The sequence below is a fragment of the Schistocerca serialis genome, chromosome 2, assembly GCF_023864345.2.
Source record: "Schistocerca serialis cubense isolate TAMUIC-IGC-003099 chromosome 2, iqSchSeri2.2, whole genome shotgun sequence".
Taxonomy (NCBI): Eukaryota; Metazoa; Arthropoda; class Insecta; order Orthoptera; family Acrididae; genus Schistocerca; species Schistocerca serialis.
In genome coordinates, this window is record NC_064639.1 from 1,138,137,695 (window position 1) to 1,138,155,738 (window position 18,044).

General features: G+C 36.9%; 1 protein-coding gene across 2 annotated transcripts in view; it reads right to left on the reverse strand.

Annotated features, from left to right (window-relative positions):
• Positions 1 to 5,236: 5,236 nt before the first annotated feature.
• Positions 5,237 to 18,044, reverse strand: part of LOC126458602 (brain-specific angiogenesis inhibitor 1-associated protein 2-like) — a 911,857-nt gene continuing 899,049 nt past the window's right edge. Inside the window, exons 10-12 of one of the 2 annotated variants that reach the window (XM_050095757.1) lie at positions 17,456 to 17,660; positions 11,003 to 11,217; positions 5,237 to 6,407 (exon numbers count right to left, since the gene is read on the reverse strand). In XM_050095757.1, the coding sequence (XP_049951714.1) occupies positions 5,753 to 6,407; positions 11,003 to 11,217; positions 17,456 to 17,660 (1,075 nt within the window). In that variant the 3' untranslated portion in view covers positions 5,237 to 5,752. Of the gene's footprint in view, positions 6,408 to 11,002; positions 11,218 to 17,455; positions 17,661 to 18,044 lie in introns of those variants that run through there. The other variant, XM_050095758.1, reaches the window with a different exon arrangement.

Consider the following 18,044-nt stretch of genomic DNA (forward strand, 5'->3'; position numbering starts at 1 on the left):
CTGTAGTAGCAGCCTCATCCACAATATCATCACAAGGAGGGAAGAGTAGGCATACAACAGTAGATGTGCTACCACTCCAAGTGAACAATTTTTTAGTAAAAGGCAACAAGAGGCAGCAATCCAAAAGATAAGCCCTGAAAAAGGTTTGAAAACCAATCACCATAGTGTTCAGTGTGTAAGCAATAAGAACATGGATCTTAAAATATGTTACCTTAACGTTCAAGGACTGAAAGATAAAGAACTTATCATAAATGAGTTTGGTCTTGATAACCAGTTTGATATTTTTGTCTGAGTGAACACTGGGCTAACGAGAATGAACTTGCAGTTGCCAAATTTGACAATTTTAGTATAGTAAACAGCTACTGTAGGAAAGAGGCCATTAGAGGTGGTGTGGCAATTTATTCCAACCAGTCACTCAATTGTACAATAACCAAACTAGACCTAAATTCCTTGTGTCATGAACAGCACTTTGAAGTTACTGGTATAATCATTAATAGTCATAAGCTAATAGTAGTATCCATGTACAGATCACCAAAGGGAAGCATTAACATATTTTTAGAAAAAATGGACATGCTATTGAGTGAATTAAGTAATATTAAATGTCTACACTATGATATTGCAATAGGAGGTGATTTGAATGCTGATTTTGATGTTACTAAATGTAAGGGTAGTGTTGCAGATCTGGAAAACTTACTAAGACAATACAATTTACATCATGTTAATAACAGGCCCACAAGAAACAAAGCATGTTTACATAACATCTTTGTAAACTTCAAGACCACAGAAACCACATGCGAAGTTGTAGTGTTCCCATTCTCTGACCATGACTCCGTATCTCTAAATTATGCAAGTAAAATTCCCCTCAATAGGAGCAATGCAAACAGACCTGTCCCAACAGTTGTGATTACCAGACCCATAACTGAGGATAAAATTAACACATTTCGTAATTCCCTCGCTGACAGAGACTGGTTGGGCCACTGTAGTGTCGATGGACATTGCACATCAAGTAATGACCTGCCAGCCGAAATAATATTTGATAGATTTTTTAATGCATTCTTGACCCTATCTAACCATAGTATTCCCATAAAGAAAATCAAAATAATGGAAAACAGCCACAAATCCAGATCTCAAAACAGACAAAATATATGGTACACTAATCAGCTGACAGATCTAGAGAAACAAGTTTTGTTACTGTACAACATATACAATAGTATGAAGTCTGACTGTGCCAAATCAGCCTATGTGGAATGCAGGAATGAATACAAAAAAACCATCCTGCAAGCCAAAAAAACCTACAATGCCAACAGACTACATAATTCCACCAATAAATGCAAAACCGCTTGGAAAGTAATTAACAGTGCTGCCACAGATACTAAAAAAGACAAAATTAATCCCACCACAAACACTCAATGAGTTTTTTATTAATTCAGTGAAAGAAATAGGAGACGCAATTATCAAACCTGACATTAGTCCATCAGAGTTACTCTCCCAAAATTGGGGTAGACAGTCACTAAATACAAGCATGCTAACGTTCTCCGAAGTATCGCCTAGATATGTACAAGGGGTCATAAAACAACTGAAATCATCTGATAGCTTAGATATATGTGGCATATCATGCAACCTGCTTAAAAAAGTGTGTGATCGCATTCTCTACCCTTTAATCCATTGCATAAACAAGTGCTTACTTGAGGGATATTTTCCTGGTGAGTTAAAACTGTCTAGGATCGTCTCAGTATACAAAAATGGAGATAAAGACTCTCCATCTAGTTACATGCCTATTTCAATAGTACCCACATTCTTAAAGGTAATAGAATGCACCATGTACCAACAATTATCATCTCACTTTGAGAATCTAGGAATAATTAATGCTACACAATACGGGTTTAGGAAGAATCTGTCGACCATTGATGCAATCAACACGGTAGTCAGTTACATCCTCAAAGTTTTTGAGAACAAAGGCTTTGCTCAGGTCTCATTCTGTGACCTAAGCAAGGTCTTCGATTATGCTGAGCACACGCCACTACTAGAGAAACTAGATTTCTATGTCATCAAAGGAAACAGTCTCAGACTATTAAAAGCTTATCTCAACAACCGTAAACGGGTAGTTTGTGTTGGTAAGGAAATGTCAAACATAGAAAATGTTAAAGTAGGTGTGCCTCAGGTATCTGTACTGGGGTCCTTCCTGTTTCTGATAATGTTCAATGACCTCCCCTCATTTATTAGATCCACCACTGTATTGTATGCAGATGATACGATTTTTCTTCATAGCAGTAACAATCTTAATGATCTTAAAACCTGTGCTGAAAATACACTCACTCATGCAGCATATTGGTTCAGAGCAAATGGTTTCTGGCTAAATGAAAATAAAACTCAGCAGATAATCTTCACTCTAAGAGACAAGCCACTATCTGATGACCCTAGTTCTGTTAAATTCCTGGGAGTTTATTTAGATGAAAAGTTATCCTGGGGCCAACATGTAAACTATATTAGTAGTAAGCTATCTACAGTAATTTATTTATTAAGACAACTCGGAAATTGTAAACCTGAAACATACATCAGATCATCTTATTTTGCATTTTTCCAAAGTATAATATCCTATGGCATTATCTTGTGGGGTAACTGTAGTCATATACATGACATCCTATTATTACAGAAGAAAGCCATTCGGATAATTACAAATTCTTCACATAAGGCTCACTGCAAACCCTTATTTACTAAACAAAAAATTATGACTGTAATAAACCTCTATACAGGGTGAGTCACCTAACTTTACCGCTGGATATATTTCGTAAACCACATCAAATACTGACGAATCGGATCCACAGACCGAACGTGAGGAGAGGGGCTAGTGTAATTGGTTAATACAAACCATAAAAAAATGCACGGAAGTATGTTTTTTAACACAAACCTACGTTTTTTTTAAATGGAACCCCGTTAGTTTCGTTAGCACATCTGAACATATCAGTGCCGTTTGTTGCATTGTAAAATGTTAATTACATCCGGAGATATTGTAACCTAAAATTGACGCTTGACTACCACTCCTCCGCTGTTCGATTGTGTGTATCGGAGAGCACCAAATTACGTAAGGATTGAAAGGGAACGGTGATGGACCTTAAGCACAGAAGAGACCGGAACAGCACATTACGTCCACATGCTAACACCTTTTTATTGGTCTTTTTCACTGACGCACATGTACATTACCACCTCCGAGGGGTGAGGTACACGTACACATGTGGTTTCCGTTTTCACTTACGGAGTGGAATAGAGTGTGTCCCTACATGTCAGGCCAATAGATGTTCAATGTGGTGGCCATCATTTGCTGCACACAATTGCAATCTCTGGCGTAATGAATGTCGTACACGCCGCAGTACATCTGGTGTAATGTCGCTGCAGGCTGCCACAATATGTTGTTTCATGTCCTCTGGGGTTGTAGGCACATCACGGTACACATTCTCCTTTAACGTACCCCACAGAAAGAAGTCCAGAGGTGTAAGATCAGGAGAATGGGCTGGCCAATTTATGCGTCCTCCACGTCCTATGAAACGCCTGTCGAACGTGTACCTCACCCCTCATGGTAATGTACATGTGCGTAAGTGAAAAAGACCAATAAAAAGGTGTTAGCATGTGAACGTAATGTGCTGTTCCAGTCTCTTCTGTACCTAAGGTCCATCACCGTTCCCTTTGGATCCTTACGTAATTTGGTGCCTTCCAATACACATTATCGAACAGCGGAGGAGTGGTACTCAAGTGTCAACTTTAGGTTACAATATCTCCGGATGTAATTAACATTTTACAATGCAACAAACGGCACTGATTACGTATTTGTTTATATGTTCAGATGTGCTAACAAAACTAACAGGGTTCCAAAACGTAGGTTTGTGTTAAAAAACATACTTCCGTACATTTTTTTGTGGTATGTATTAACCAATTACACTAGCCCCTCTCCTCACGTTCAGTCTGTGGAATCGATTCGTCAGTATTTGATGTGGTTTACGAAATATATCCAGCGGTAATGTTAGGTGACTCACCCTGTATATACAATGTCTTAATCTTTACGAAGAAGAACCTACAAGATGTGAAACGTAGAGAAAATGTACATTGTTACAACACAAGAAGCATCAAACACATATACACGCCTTACCACAGACTATCAAAATCAATAAATAGCTATGAAGTCACAGGGCAAAACTATTTAAGAAGCTGCCACATGCCATACAGGATCTTCCTGAACATACATTCAAAGAAAGACTGCATGAATGGTTTATTGCCCACCCATTCTATGATATCAATGAATTCTTCAACTGTAAAATGCAGTAATCCAACAGATGACCCACTGTACATTTATTGTAATATAAGCTAAAATATTTCAGTAGTCAATACCTTATCACACTGTATTATAAATTGTAACTTCATTTGACATTGTCAATTGCTGTAGTGGCCTAAAGACAATAAAATCTTTATTATTATTATTATTATTATTATTATTGAAGAGGTTAATCATTTCTGTCTTGGTGAGATGGACTTTTCATAATGCAAAATCATTACATAGAACTTGACTAATGTAAAGAGTGTAGACAAAAAAATATGTAAACCTAACATATTAGGACCAGAGAGCGAGCATAGGTCACCAGTTGCTTAATCTTACCATTAACATACATAAGTATTACTTTTGAATGCATTATGGGAACAGCAGTGATCAATGTCTTATAAATAATTACTATTAAAAACAGTATTGATCACGATTTATTTAACAAGGTGACCGGTTTTGACCACTACTGTGGTCATCTTCAGACCATTGAGTAGGAACCTCTTTCTGTTGGAGAATCACTACTATTAGCAGTAGTGATTCTCCAACAGAAAGAGGTTCCTACTCAATGGTCTGAAGATGACCACAGTAGTGGTCGAAACCGGTCACCTTGTTAAATAAATCGTGATCAAGACTGTTTTTAATAGTAATTATACATAAGTATGGTTTTAAATTATTCACAGGAAATCAAAGTGACATTCATGAAACCAGTTGACAAATTTACTTTTTAGTGTTTGTTTTGATGTTTGTATTTTTAAGGGATAGAAAACATAGACTAATCTCTAAAAACAGATCAAAAAACAGTGTTACTTGATGAATAACATGTGAAACTGAAAGGAATATGAGGTTGCCACTGAATGATATAATGAAGCTAATGTTTTTTATTCAAAAACGTATTTTACATAGAGTTTTGGGAAAGAATGAAAAAGAGTAAGTAATTCTAAAGCAATTGCAAAATTATTTCCCAAATTGTTTAATACATTTAATATACATGCATGTGTATATAACCCACTCACTTTTAAATTTAAGGAATTTTCATTAGGCACATAAGTGTTATATACATTAAGAACATCAAGGAGAGAATTATTAAACTGATTCAGCATTACAGCCTTCTACTGATATGTAACAGTCTTCTCTTCTATCAAAGAGTACAATACTGTCCAAAGTATTTGTTCATTTCTAATCATGTTCTCACTGATGCAATATGTGAATTAGCTGACACTGACTAAGCACATCTCACAGTTTCACTTGATGAATCAGCACTTCAGCAGAACGCACATGACAAGAGTGACTTATACTTATATAAACACACACACTTACACATCCTTTGATCCTTTGTAGGTCTTCTATTACAAACTACCAAGTCTTGGCAGTAACAGGTAATGTTCATTAAATATTTCATAATTTATGCTTTAAGCCAATATGAATGTGAATATCTGCATTTCTTTATTTGACCACAGATTCATCTAGCCCCCAAAGATCATACCAGGGGCCACACATATTTCCTGTCGTCTGAGAGCGTTGATCAAATCTAGACCCTCTGTCAGGCTTGCTTAGTCGTTTCTTAAGCGTCTGTCCATAGGAAAGTAATCCATTCACAGATGCTCTACGGTGATGATCCTCTATTAGTAAATAATAGTTGCTGTTGGACTCATCTGAATCACTGTCTGATAAGTCTTCTGTCTGGACAGCAACTGCTGCCTTTTCATTTGTCTTCTTCTCTTCTGTTGTCTTCTTCTCTTCAGACTCCACTGCTGATGGCACATCAACCAATGAACGATGCTGCCAGAGGGCCATTCCTTCGAGCACATCTCCATTTACAGAATTCTGTGGCCGCCTAAATTTCCATAAGGATCGGGTTCTTTTAACAATTGTAGGTGGTTGTAGCTGTTTTTCGTTTGAACTAAATCTGCCTAGAGTGGCCAGATGAGCCAAACTTGATGCTTGCTTGCTGACTATCTGATGATTATTTTGCATTTCATGCTGACCGGTGTTGTTGTTAACATCTTGCCACAGGTCAAGAGCAGATTTGTACAGCAACCATCCTCTTAACTTCTCCTTGCTGAGAGTCAGAGATGCAGCTTTCTTTGATGAATGTTTCCTGCAAAATAAGTGCAATTCTAAACTTATGTTTTACACAAACTCAAGAAAGAATTGACTGTAATCAGTGGAAAAAATTGTGTTTCCTTTTGGAGGACCAGTCTTCATTCTCAAGTGCTGAATGACATTTATATTTTCATTACTTAAAATCTTAATGTGACTAAACAATAGTCTCCAAAAACTGTGAAACAGAGGTTGTCTTTATTCTAAAAAATGATGTATTTGCTTACCATACTGCATCTTCAGGCTATAATATAAACAGATGTATCTGTAGTTTACGTTACTATTTCTCTGAAAATCCTCATTTTATTTACCATTTATACACTATGTATACAAAAGTTAAGCTCAGGACAGACAAATAAATGCAGATACATTTTTAATTTTGTTTTGAGCTGCTCATGATTTCAAATTTCTTTCTTCACATTGGATGGGAGATGGGAATAGAATGCCTCTGCATGATGAAATGTTGAATGGAGTAAACTGGAGGCCTGCATGAAAACTATTTTATGTCGTGTCTGGTGTTTATGTAATAATTCCAAGATCCTTAAAGAAACTTCTGCAATTTATGCAATATTCTTAATGCAAGTCAGAAACAAGAGTGGACCCAGTACCAATCCTTTTGGGACTCCACATCTTATGTTCTCCCAGTCTGAGGTTAGATTCATTTATGATATAATCTCTCTACATGATTGTCTATTTCCTTTTCATTCATTCTTCATCCCTTCATTCGTTCGTTCACAGGCATTCATGACATAGACTAGGTCAATAAGCAGATTAAAAAAAAAAAAGCAAAAGCAAATCATAGAAACTTAACCACCTTTTTTGAAACTAAACTGTGATGTAATTAACAAGCCCAGCTCAGAAAAATTAGTCAATATTCTATTTCCTCAAAAACTTTTGAGACTACTGGAACAGTGAAATGGGTCTGTAATTAGAGATTATATGCATATCTGACATTTTATGTACGAGTGATAATACAGCATATTTAAGACTGTCATGAAGTATCCAGAGAGCCATTGACACTAAGGGCAGTACTTATAAGTCAGTACAAAATTTTAATACTGTATAAGAAACCACCACTGCTGGCAAAATTACTACATTTAGTGACCTGATTACAGGGTTAATCACAGTGAGACTAATGCTTTTGCATTTAGTTGTTTATTAGTAAGTACAATATTTGCTGCCTTGGTGAGTAACTAATCATTGAATTTGATGGCCAATAATTTCAATGCATCATTTATTTTGCAACTTTTTTCTGGGAAATCAATTTTAATTGCACTGTTATTTATGTTTGTTACTTGTTTAATAATGTTTCCAATTATTTTTCATATTCCAGAAGTTTCATTTTTCATATTCTTGGTGTGCTTTATTATTTGAGCATAGGCTGTTGTTTCACATTTTATAAGATTATGTGAATTCTGACATTTTTAATAACATGTTGTGATGACACAACACATTGCACTTAGAACTTAAGCTGCAAGCAACAACAATAAAGACTCTCCATGGTTATTACTTACTCCAGCCGACAGAATAAGTGATGCACCCAGAAGATATAGTCAAATGTCAATGTAACTTTGTACATCAGCAGATATGTGAATGTTTAGAGTTGTAGTTCTCTGTGATGGGTAGAGTCACTGTCAGAGTGCTTTTGTGTTTTTCCTGTTTAGTGTTGTTACCAGAGCTGGTAGGCTATACAGGGATGAACAAAAATATGGAAACACCAAAAACACAACATGTTACCATGCTTAATGTATTGACAGAAAACCAATGCCATTCAAAACAGTTTCTAGTCCTCTCAGAATGGATAAATACAAGTCTGGTACAGTTTGCAAGGGAGCGTTATACCATTATTCCTGCAAAATAGTGGTAAGCTTAGGTAACACTGATGGAGGTGGATAAGATCACACATCCCTCTCTCCAAAGTTGAGAACAAAGGCTCAATAATATTGACATCTGTTGTCTGTGGTGGCCAAGAGAGATCCTTATGCTCGCATAACCAGTTCTGGATGATGTGAGCTGTGTGTGAGCAGTGACCTTGTTGTCTTGGGACCCAGCATCACCATGGGGAAACAAACAATGTACAACGGGGTGGACCTAATTAGCCAAAATGGTACACAATGCTTTGCAATAATGTGGCCTTGCAGAGTAACCATAGGGACCACAAAATACCATGATATGGCTGCTCCAATCATCACTGAACCTCCAACATGTTTCATTCTTGGGATGTGCACTTGGTCAGAAGTGGGAAACAGTGTGAAATAAGATTCATCCAACCAAATGAAATTTCTCCATTATGCCATATTCCAGGTTTTATGGCTTCAGCACCACATTTTCCAGTTATGGGCATTTGCATCACTGATAAGTGGTTTTGAAATTTCGGCTCTTTATACAATTCTTGGTGTATGGAGCTGCCTTCATGCTGTTTTAGTGCTGGCTGAGTTTGAGAGTGCTACTTTTGGTAGTGTAATGACTTTTTGGGCTGTCATCCTCTTATTTTTCATCACATTCCTCTTTAATGACTGCCTGTCATGATCACTCAACTTACATTTTTGTCCATGTTGTGACTTGGCAGATGACATTTTCTCACTTCCCCTGTATTCAGTATAAATCTTTGATAAGGTGCCTCTTGAAACGCCAAAAACTCTGTGGCTCCCTTAATTGCAGAAGCACCCAGGCTATGAACACTAACAATTTGCCTTCAGTCAAATTCACTTAGCTCTGACGCAGTGCACTCACAGCTATACAGATCTCCGTTCTGCCCATGACTGACGCCTGCAACATACGGAGGACATTGCACAGATGGCAGTCTTGGTCAAATACATAGCACGACCTGAAGGCTCTTGACCAGGATTTGCATGTATGTTCAAGTATGAATTTCTCATGGTGTTGTCTTATAAAAGGGCATGAACAAAGTCAGATGTTGAGTGAGCACTGTGAAGGACATGGAGGTGCCTTATTATCATGTGAGACAGTGTTATCAGCATCTGACAGAGTTTGAAACCGGATTCATTTTGGGTCTCCATTTGGCCAGGTGGTGGAGTCATGCAGTCGCCAGATCTGTGGGGCATTTGGGTGTTACAGTGGCCCATGTTGGACTGCATAGCAAATGTTCTCATCCTCACAATTGTTGCCAATCATATCTGACTACCCCAAGGGAGAACTGCTGTATTGTGCACCACACACTTCATAAAACCTTCACATCTGCCTCTGCCATCCAAGAACAAGTAATGAATTCTCTGCAAAATTCTGCATTATTTGACACAGTTAGTTATGGGCTAACAGCAGCTGGACTAGGGAACTACCACCCCATGCATAGATTGTCATTAACACTACAAAAAATGGCTGCATTTGGAATGGTTCCATGACCAAGAAGCATGAGTGCTGATGAATTTTGTTCAGTAATGAAACATAGTACTGCATTACTCCAGATGACCTTCAATGGCAAATATGGCTATAACATAGTGAGAGGGCTCATTCTTCCAATGGTTTGGAGAGGAACAGCACATTATGGCACATAGAGCCATTGGGTGTGACTCCAGGGCATGGGTGATAGTGACTGAGGAAACTCTATTGGCAAAACGGCATGTCACAGCGTCCTGTGTCTTTATGTGTTACCTCTCATGTGACAGTCTTGTGGCACCGTTTTTCAGTTGGCCAATGCCTGTCCACATACAACCTGTGTGTCTAAATATTGTCTGTGTGATGTTGAGGTGTTCCACTGGTCATCAAGATCACCAGATTCATCCCTGATAGAACATGTAAGAGACCAGATCGGACAGTATCAAGAACCTTAAGGACTAGTTACAAGAGTTGTAGGCCAGTGTGCCCCATGAAAAGATAAAACAGCTTTGTGACACCCTCCCAGCTGAATTAATGCCTCCATCCAAGTGGGAGAGGGACTCATAATCCTGTTCATACTGCCAAATACATTGTAAATTTGACTTGATATTGTAATCACTGGAAAATCATCACAAATCCTCTGAATCAATGAAGTTTCATTTTGTTCCCTGTGCCCATTCTGGATGCTCCACTTCTTTTGTCAGACACTGCATATAATAATATAAGATTTTAATGTAACTGTACTGTATACAAGAGAGAAACACGATCATCCTCACCACAGTGGAAGTATTCAAATATTCATGTGAACAGTTCATTTCAGAATAATTTCAAGGATCATGAAAGTGTCTAATCAATGGTAGGAATGATGGTGAAATTTCATATTATGTAATAAGAACATCTGCTGATGACAGCTTAACTGAGCTGGAACATGTATAGCTCTAAAACTGTTAAACATAAAAGTATTGACGTGAAAGGCAAATCCCAGTCAATTATTTGTTCTACAAGAATAGCAATGAAAAGTACTAAATTACTCTGAATTACTATTAATAATTATTTCTCATATTTTTCAGAAAATTTAGTTACATTATCAATGAACTGTGTGTGCTAAAATGAAGTCATCATCCATCAAACCAAACAAATAGAAATAGTTTAAAAAATGTGGATATTGTGTGTGCAGCTGGCTCTAAAGACAGAAATATTCATTGACCCTTAATACTCAATTAACAGTTTATATTGAGCTAATTTGGTTGTACTTACTTTGAAGTTTCATCATCTGAGTAATCAACTTCAGGAGCAGGTGGTGGGTCATTACTAAAGCCACTGTCATTGCTACTGTGGAGGCTGGTGCTTGCCCCTGTGGTTCTAAGAGGGGGCAGTGGTGGTGGGGGTAACTTGCGTCTTGGTACTGGAGCAGGAAGAGATGGTGGGGGTCCAATATTAATATGGGTAGGAACACTCTGATTGTGACCAGGCTGAAACAAGAAAATTAATACATTTTAAATAAATTAACAACTCTGAACAACTGTTATGTACCAAAGATATTTTATATATAATGTTAAAAAATTTTGCAGTTGTTCGACTTCTTCTGTACAGTAAGGTTTATGGAGTCCATTTAACACAGATTCATGGAGATGTAACATGAATCTTGTAAATTTCCTATCTTACTAAAAAAGAGTGTGAGAACCAAGGAACTGGTACATTCTGTGGCAAACAATGGCTCTGTAGTCACAACAACTTCTTTAACCATTACATGAATATAAGGTGTATCAGATAGCTAAAAAAGTGGAATATTGAATTCAAATAAACCTAACTGTCAATGATTCCATGAAAAGAGGATAATAATAAGTATGCCGTGTGACTGTGGATGGAACAAGAAGCAGTAGTAAAATGAAAAATTTCCATAAAAATTTTGGAATGGAAGAGAATGAAAATAAAGGCTGAATGTTGTGAAATAATGCACTTTTTATTATTTCTGCTTTGTTATTGCCGTGTTAGAACATATTAAAATACACAGCTGTTATTTTTTTGTATTCATGTGAAAAATTATGAAGCTGAAATTATTTGATTTTTTATGAAATTGTCTGTTTTGAAACACTGATGTAACCAGTATCATTACATTCAGAATTGAACAAAACAGTTAATTTTAACTGGTAATTAAAACTATGAGGTTAATTACTTTCCTTTATTAGAACTTTAATATTACACCAGGAAATAAATTGCAGTACACATATAAAGCTTCTACATTTAAAAAATAGTCTCTTGCATTTACAGATACTTTATTCAGTGCACGTGAAATGAACTGGAAGAAAAAAATTTAATGTGAAAACACTAAAATTGAAAAATCCACTAGACAAAACAAAATATTATGTAATTTCATGCTTTTTATCTTTTAGCACAAAACGATAACTGTTTAATGCAAAATGTTCTCTCTTCACAGACAAACAAATATAATTGTTTTCTGCAGTTGTGACATCACCCAGATTTATTGACTCATTTTTGTAGATTGAACAAACAAAGCAAATTTTGCCATTTGTCTTTGGGTACTGACATTGTCAAATCATTTGTCAGTTACTGAAATTCGTGTTGAGTATGTCAAAGTTACTGAATGCATATCAAAATCAGTGAACCCTGTGTCAAATTCTTTGGATTTTTTGTATCTTTTAAACACAGTCTGGAACAGTGTATGGCAAAGGCAGGGCAATCAGGATGAAAAGAAATTACTTTTTCACTTAATATGAAGACAGGGCAGCTTAAGGCAGTTGATGACTAACAGAGGTAGAAAATAGAAAGCTGTAGACAGTTAGCACTACTAAGTCTACACTGTTGACAATAATTACAAAATTGGAATCAAATTGTGATGCCAAGCACAGTACGTTTGAGACCAGGGAAAAGCTTACAAGAATGGCTAAACAAAAAGATGTAGTGACAGTGTTGTCTGTTTAGTACAAACAAGCTAGGCTTCAGAATGAATTCATACCAGGACCTCAGTTGCTGAAAAGAGCTTCCAAAACAGACAAGTACAGTATTGAATTTTTTGCAAATCCAGGCTGGTTGAAGTATTTTAAGAAAAGGAGTGGTGTAGTATGAGGGTGAATCAAATATTCTGGATTTTTCTATAAATTTATTTTAGTTTCAGAAAAATTCATGCACATGAACTTATTTTTCTATGTAGACTCCTGAAAGGTACCATTGCCATCAGATCTGTGCCTGACTGCTTCCTTTAGTGGCCCAAACAAATGAAAATCACAGAATGGTAAGTGTGGACTGTATGGAGGATGTTCTAATGTAGTCCAGAAAAATCCCCCTTTTTTTGCTGTAGGCAGCTGTGTGGGGTTGAGCATTGTCATGAAGCATGATCACATCCTAGATTGGAAATCCATGACTTTTGTGATGATATGCAAATTCTGTTTGATCCAACAACTGGGGATGGTATGCTGAGTTCACGGTATGATGTTTGTGGAGAAAAGTGTTGAGAAGAACTTTAAAATAAAAAAAAAAGTCTGTTGTAAGGAACTTCCCCATTGGGAGACTGGCAGAACTAATGAGCAGCATTCTCAACCGTTTCCATCCCAGTAAAACCTTTCTCAAGGTGTTGTCCCCTATTTGTGCCACTAACGTTTTCAAAATTTTGGAAAGTTTCACACTCTCCTGCGCAAAAGATAATGGTACCTTTTGCTCTGGCCCTGTGATTCTGACCAAAGAAATGGTACAACAATATTCTAACTGTGCAGAAATGTCACTGGAAATGAAAGCAACAGTAAGCAGAGATCATGATGCTCTTCATCTACAAAAAGGCAAGCAAAATAAAAATTCCAATTTACATTTGATTCACACTTATACTGAAATACTTTTGCAGTGAAGCCAACCAGTTTTACTGACCATTACTACAAATAAGTTACATTCTACATTGCCAACCTAAAATACCATGACATAGAGGTACTTACTCCTTACAAAATGTACTGTAGTCAAATGGGACCAAATAAAAATCACTGTGGTTGAGCTTCTCATTATAAACCCAAGTTCTTGCTATGGTACTCTAATACATCCTTTTCCCAATATTTACTTTTTTTCTCATATTTATTTGATTGGTTACTGTTTTTATGGTCCCTACTGAATACATTCACTGGAATACAGTCTAAAATTTTGAAGCCATTAGGGATGAAATTTATGAAGCAACAACTTATGCAGAAACCAGACTGCACTTCCAAAAGTAATAAGTATGCAATGGAGGCAATAGCTGAGAGGGTAACAATATAGCCTACCCCCTCATTATTCAACATTTACAAGGAGCAAGCAGTAAAGGAAATCAAGGTGAAACTTGGAAAAGGACTTGAAGTTCAGGGAGAAGAAATAAAAACTTTAAGATGTGTCAATGATATTATAATTCTGTCAGCAACAGGAAAGGACTTGGGAGGTCAGATGAACAGAATGGATAAGATGTTGATAGGAGGTTATAAGATGAACATTAACAACAGTGAAATGAGGGTATTGGAATGTAGTCAATGTAGATCAGGCAATGCTATGAGAACTGATGAGGTAATGACAGACTAAAAATAGTAGATGAGTTCTACAGATGGACTGTACAGGGAAGGTGGTGATAAAAGTTTTTGAAATATGTCACTACAGAATAATGCTGAAGATTTGATTGGTATATTGAATAAATAATAAGTCAAAGAGTAATGACAATTATGACAAAACTTGATAGGTTGAAAGAACTCATCCTGAAAGTATCCTAATGAGAAATGACACCTTCATGACAACCATCATGGATTTTGTTTAAATAAATAAATAAAGAAAGAAAGAAAGAATTGATTACGTCAAACACAGCTCATACTTTTCTCACATGACATCATGAAAGCCACGGATGAAGGCAGACAGACAAATGCAGTGTTTCTTGGCTTCCAAAAAGCATTGAATCAGTACCACACAAATGCCTGTTATCAAAAATCATTTATAAGGGTTATGAAGCAAGATCTGTGACTGGATGGATGATTTATTAGTGGGGAGGACACAGCTTGTTGTCATGGATGGGGAATCACTGAGAGATGTAGAAGTAACTTCAGATGCACCCCAGGGAAGTGTGTTAGGATCCTTACTGTTAATGTTGTATATTAATGACCTTGCAGACAATATTAACAGTAATCTCAGATGATGTAGCTATCTATAGCAAGGTACCATCTGAAAAAAGGTGCGCAAATATTCACCTGAAGCTTGATATGTGTGGTACAAAGTACAAAGATTAATAACTCACATTAAATGTTTAGAAATGTAAAATTGTGCACTTCAAAAAACGAAAAATGTAGTATCCTATGACTGCAGCATTAGTGAGTCACTGTTGGAACCTATCAACTCATACAAATACTTGTGTGTACCAATTTGTAGGGATATGAAAGTGAACAATCATATAGTCTCAGCAGAGGGAAAGGCAAGGGCAGGCTGGGGAAGATTGATAGAACACTAGGTAACTGCACTCAGTCTACAAATGAGATTGCATTCAAAATATTCAAACACTTGTGCAACCTATAATAGAAAACTGCTCAAATGTTTTGGACTCATCCAAATGGTACTAATGGGGGATACTGAATGGGTATAAAGAAAGGCAGTATGAATGGTCAGGTTTGTTTGACTCATGGAAGAATGTCATGAAGAAGCTGAAAGAAGTGAATTGGTAGATGCTTGGAAATAGATGTAAACTATCTAGAGAATGCCCACTTAGAAAGTTTCTAGAAAACTACTTTAGGCAATGAAGGTAGGGATCTACTACAACCTCCTATGTATCACTCTCACAGAGTCAGGAAAGACTGAATACGTATTGGTAAAATCAAACAACGGAAAATCCAGGCTGGAATAGTGACAGTATTATGAAAAGGGTAGAGTTATACTCACCACGCAATGAAGACATTGAGTCACAAACATGTACAACAAAAAGGCACCCAAACAAATAAGCTTTCAGCCAAAAGGCCTTTTTCTGAAGTAGACAACACTCACACACATTCATACTAACACAGCTCGGACACACACATGACTCTGTCTCTAAGTGCTGAGGCCAGTCTGGCCAGAGACAGTGACAGAGACAGTGGTCATGTATGTGTGTGAGTTGTGTTAGTGTGAATGTGTGTGAGTGTTGTCTACTTCAGAAGGTCTTTTACTGAAAGCTTAGTTGTTTAGCAGTCTTTTTGTTGTGCCTGTCTGCAGCTCACCATCTCCACCACGTGGTGAGTAGCAATCTATCCTTTCCATAATATTATATAATGATGAGGTAGAGATTTTAAAGCCAGATTTTAAACTGTAAGACACTTCAGCAGCAGGAAAAAAGGAAAATTAAAGTGATGGGATCTTGATAAATTGAAATACCAGAGGTTGTTGAGAATTTCAGAGGGAATGTTTGGCAGTGACTGACTGGGGAAGGGAATACAGTAGAAGATGAATGGGTAGCTTCAAGAGATGAAATAGTGAAGGTAGCAGAGGATGAAACAGGTAAAAATACAAGACTTATTAGAAATCCTTGGGTATCATATCACAGGAAATATTTAATTGAATTGATGAAATGAGAAAATATAAAAATGTAGTTTATGAAGCAGGCAAAAGGGAACACAAACTTCTAAAAATGAGATTTACAGGAAGTGCAAAATGGCTAAGTAGTAATGTCTAGAGTGCAAATGTAAGGAATTAGAAGCATACGTCACTAGTGGAAAATAGATACGACCCATAGGGAAATAAAGAGATTTTGGGAGGAAAGAGAAGCAACTATATGAATATCAAGAGCTGAGATGAAACACCAGTGCTAAGCACTGAAGTGAAAACTGAAAGGTTGAAGGAGTATATAGAGGGCTATGCAAGGGAAGCGAACTCGAAGGCAGTATTGTAGAAAGGGAAGAGAACATAGATGAAGGTGAGATGGGAGATACAATACTGTGAGAAGAATTTGACAGAGCACTGAAAGAGCAAAGTTGAAACAAGGACCCTGTAGTAGACAACATTTTGTCAGAACTAACAATACCATGACAAAACTATTCCACCTGGTATGCAAGACGCATGAGATAAGTGAAATACGTTTATATGATTAGTGAAAACTCTGGAAAGAAAATAAGCAATGGAAAGAGAAATCCCATACTTACCAGCTATACATTATGAATTGGATAGACAGATAAAAAAAAAGCACATTGTAGCATAGCTTCTATCCAGTCTATGTGATAACTTCCTTTATGCTCAAACAGAATGTGCACATCTGTTTACTATGCTTGTCTGATTGCTGCTTTGTAGAATCAAAGGCTATAACTTGTTTTGTGCCCTCTCTTCCCAGTTTCCAGCAATAATGACTTACAAAAGCAGAAAAACTATTTTGTGTTAAATCTTGTGTAACTTTATGCCACAAATGCGTCATTCCTCCCTGAATAATATGTTGTAGTAGAAATTTAGACTGCAAATTTACCTAATACATGAGATTTAGGTTAGCAGATACAAGGAAGGTTAACCATTCAAACTATGATCATTTACATTATCATAGTTTAGGAATGAAAAACGACTGTGTTTTGTTACTCTGTGGAAGTAATTCTGTAAACTAGTCAGTAACAGTAGTCAAGATGCTTGCTTGTGGTTTTCTAACCATGAAAATGTATCTTATCAGAAAATATTTCTTTTACAGTGGAATGTAATGTTTAGTATTCCCATTATGCCACTCATCAACTACGCAAAAGCCATGTAACGCACCTGTCTTCTTAGTGGTCGGTGATTCATGGGGGGAGAGCCTACTCTAGCAGACTGTGGTGCAGGGGCACGAGAGTGGGTATTGCTAAGAGAAGGGTTGGGGCTGTGGCCTGCTTTACCCGGAGGACTACTGCTGCCACCTCTGTGATGGGCTGGTGTTGCTGCTCCATTGCTGATTGCATCAAGGCAAGCACTGTCTGTTGGTGAACTGAAAAAACAAGAAGTGGATGTAATTAGAAATGGTTACTCTGATTTGCCTTCGAAAAACATTCAAACTGCAAATTAAAGTAAATATATCATAATGCTAGTTAAATTGTTTGTTATATGTAGTCCATTTCTCATACCAATCTTATTTTGTACTCTCCTGAGGCTGTCAACTCTTATGACCTCCTGAATACTTTTATTGATGATTAAAATTCTTCTGGGTGTTGTACTGTGTTATTATCTGAAATGTAAACTACCTTAAAACTATAAAACCAACATTTTGACCATACTGCAATGGTGTACCTGAGAGTAAGACTCATTTTACTGGAGGAAAGGTTCTCCAATTTGTCACAAACTACCAGTGTGAATTCCTCATGTTGCTGGGGCT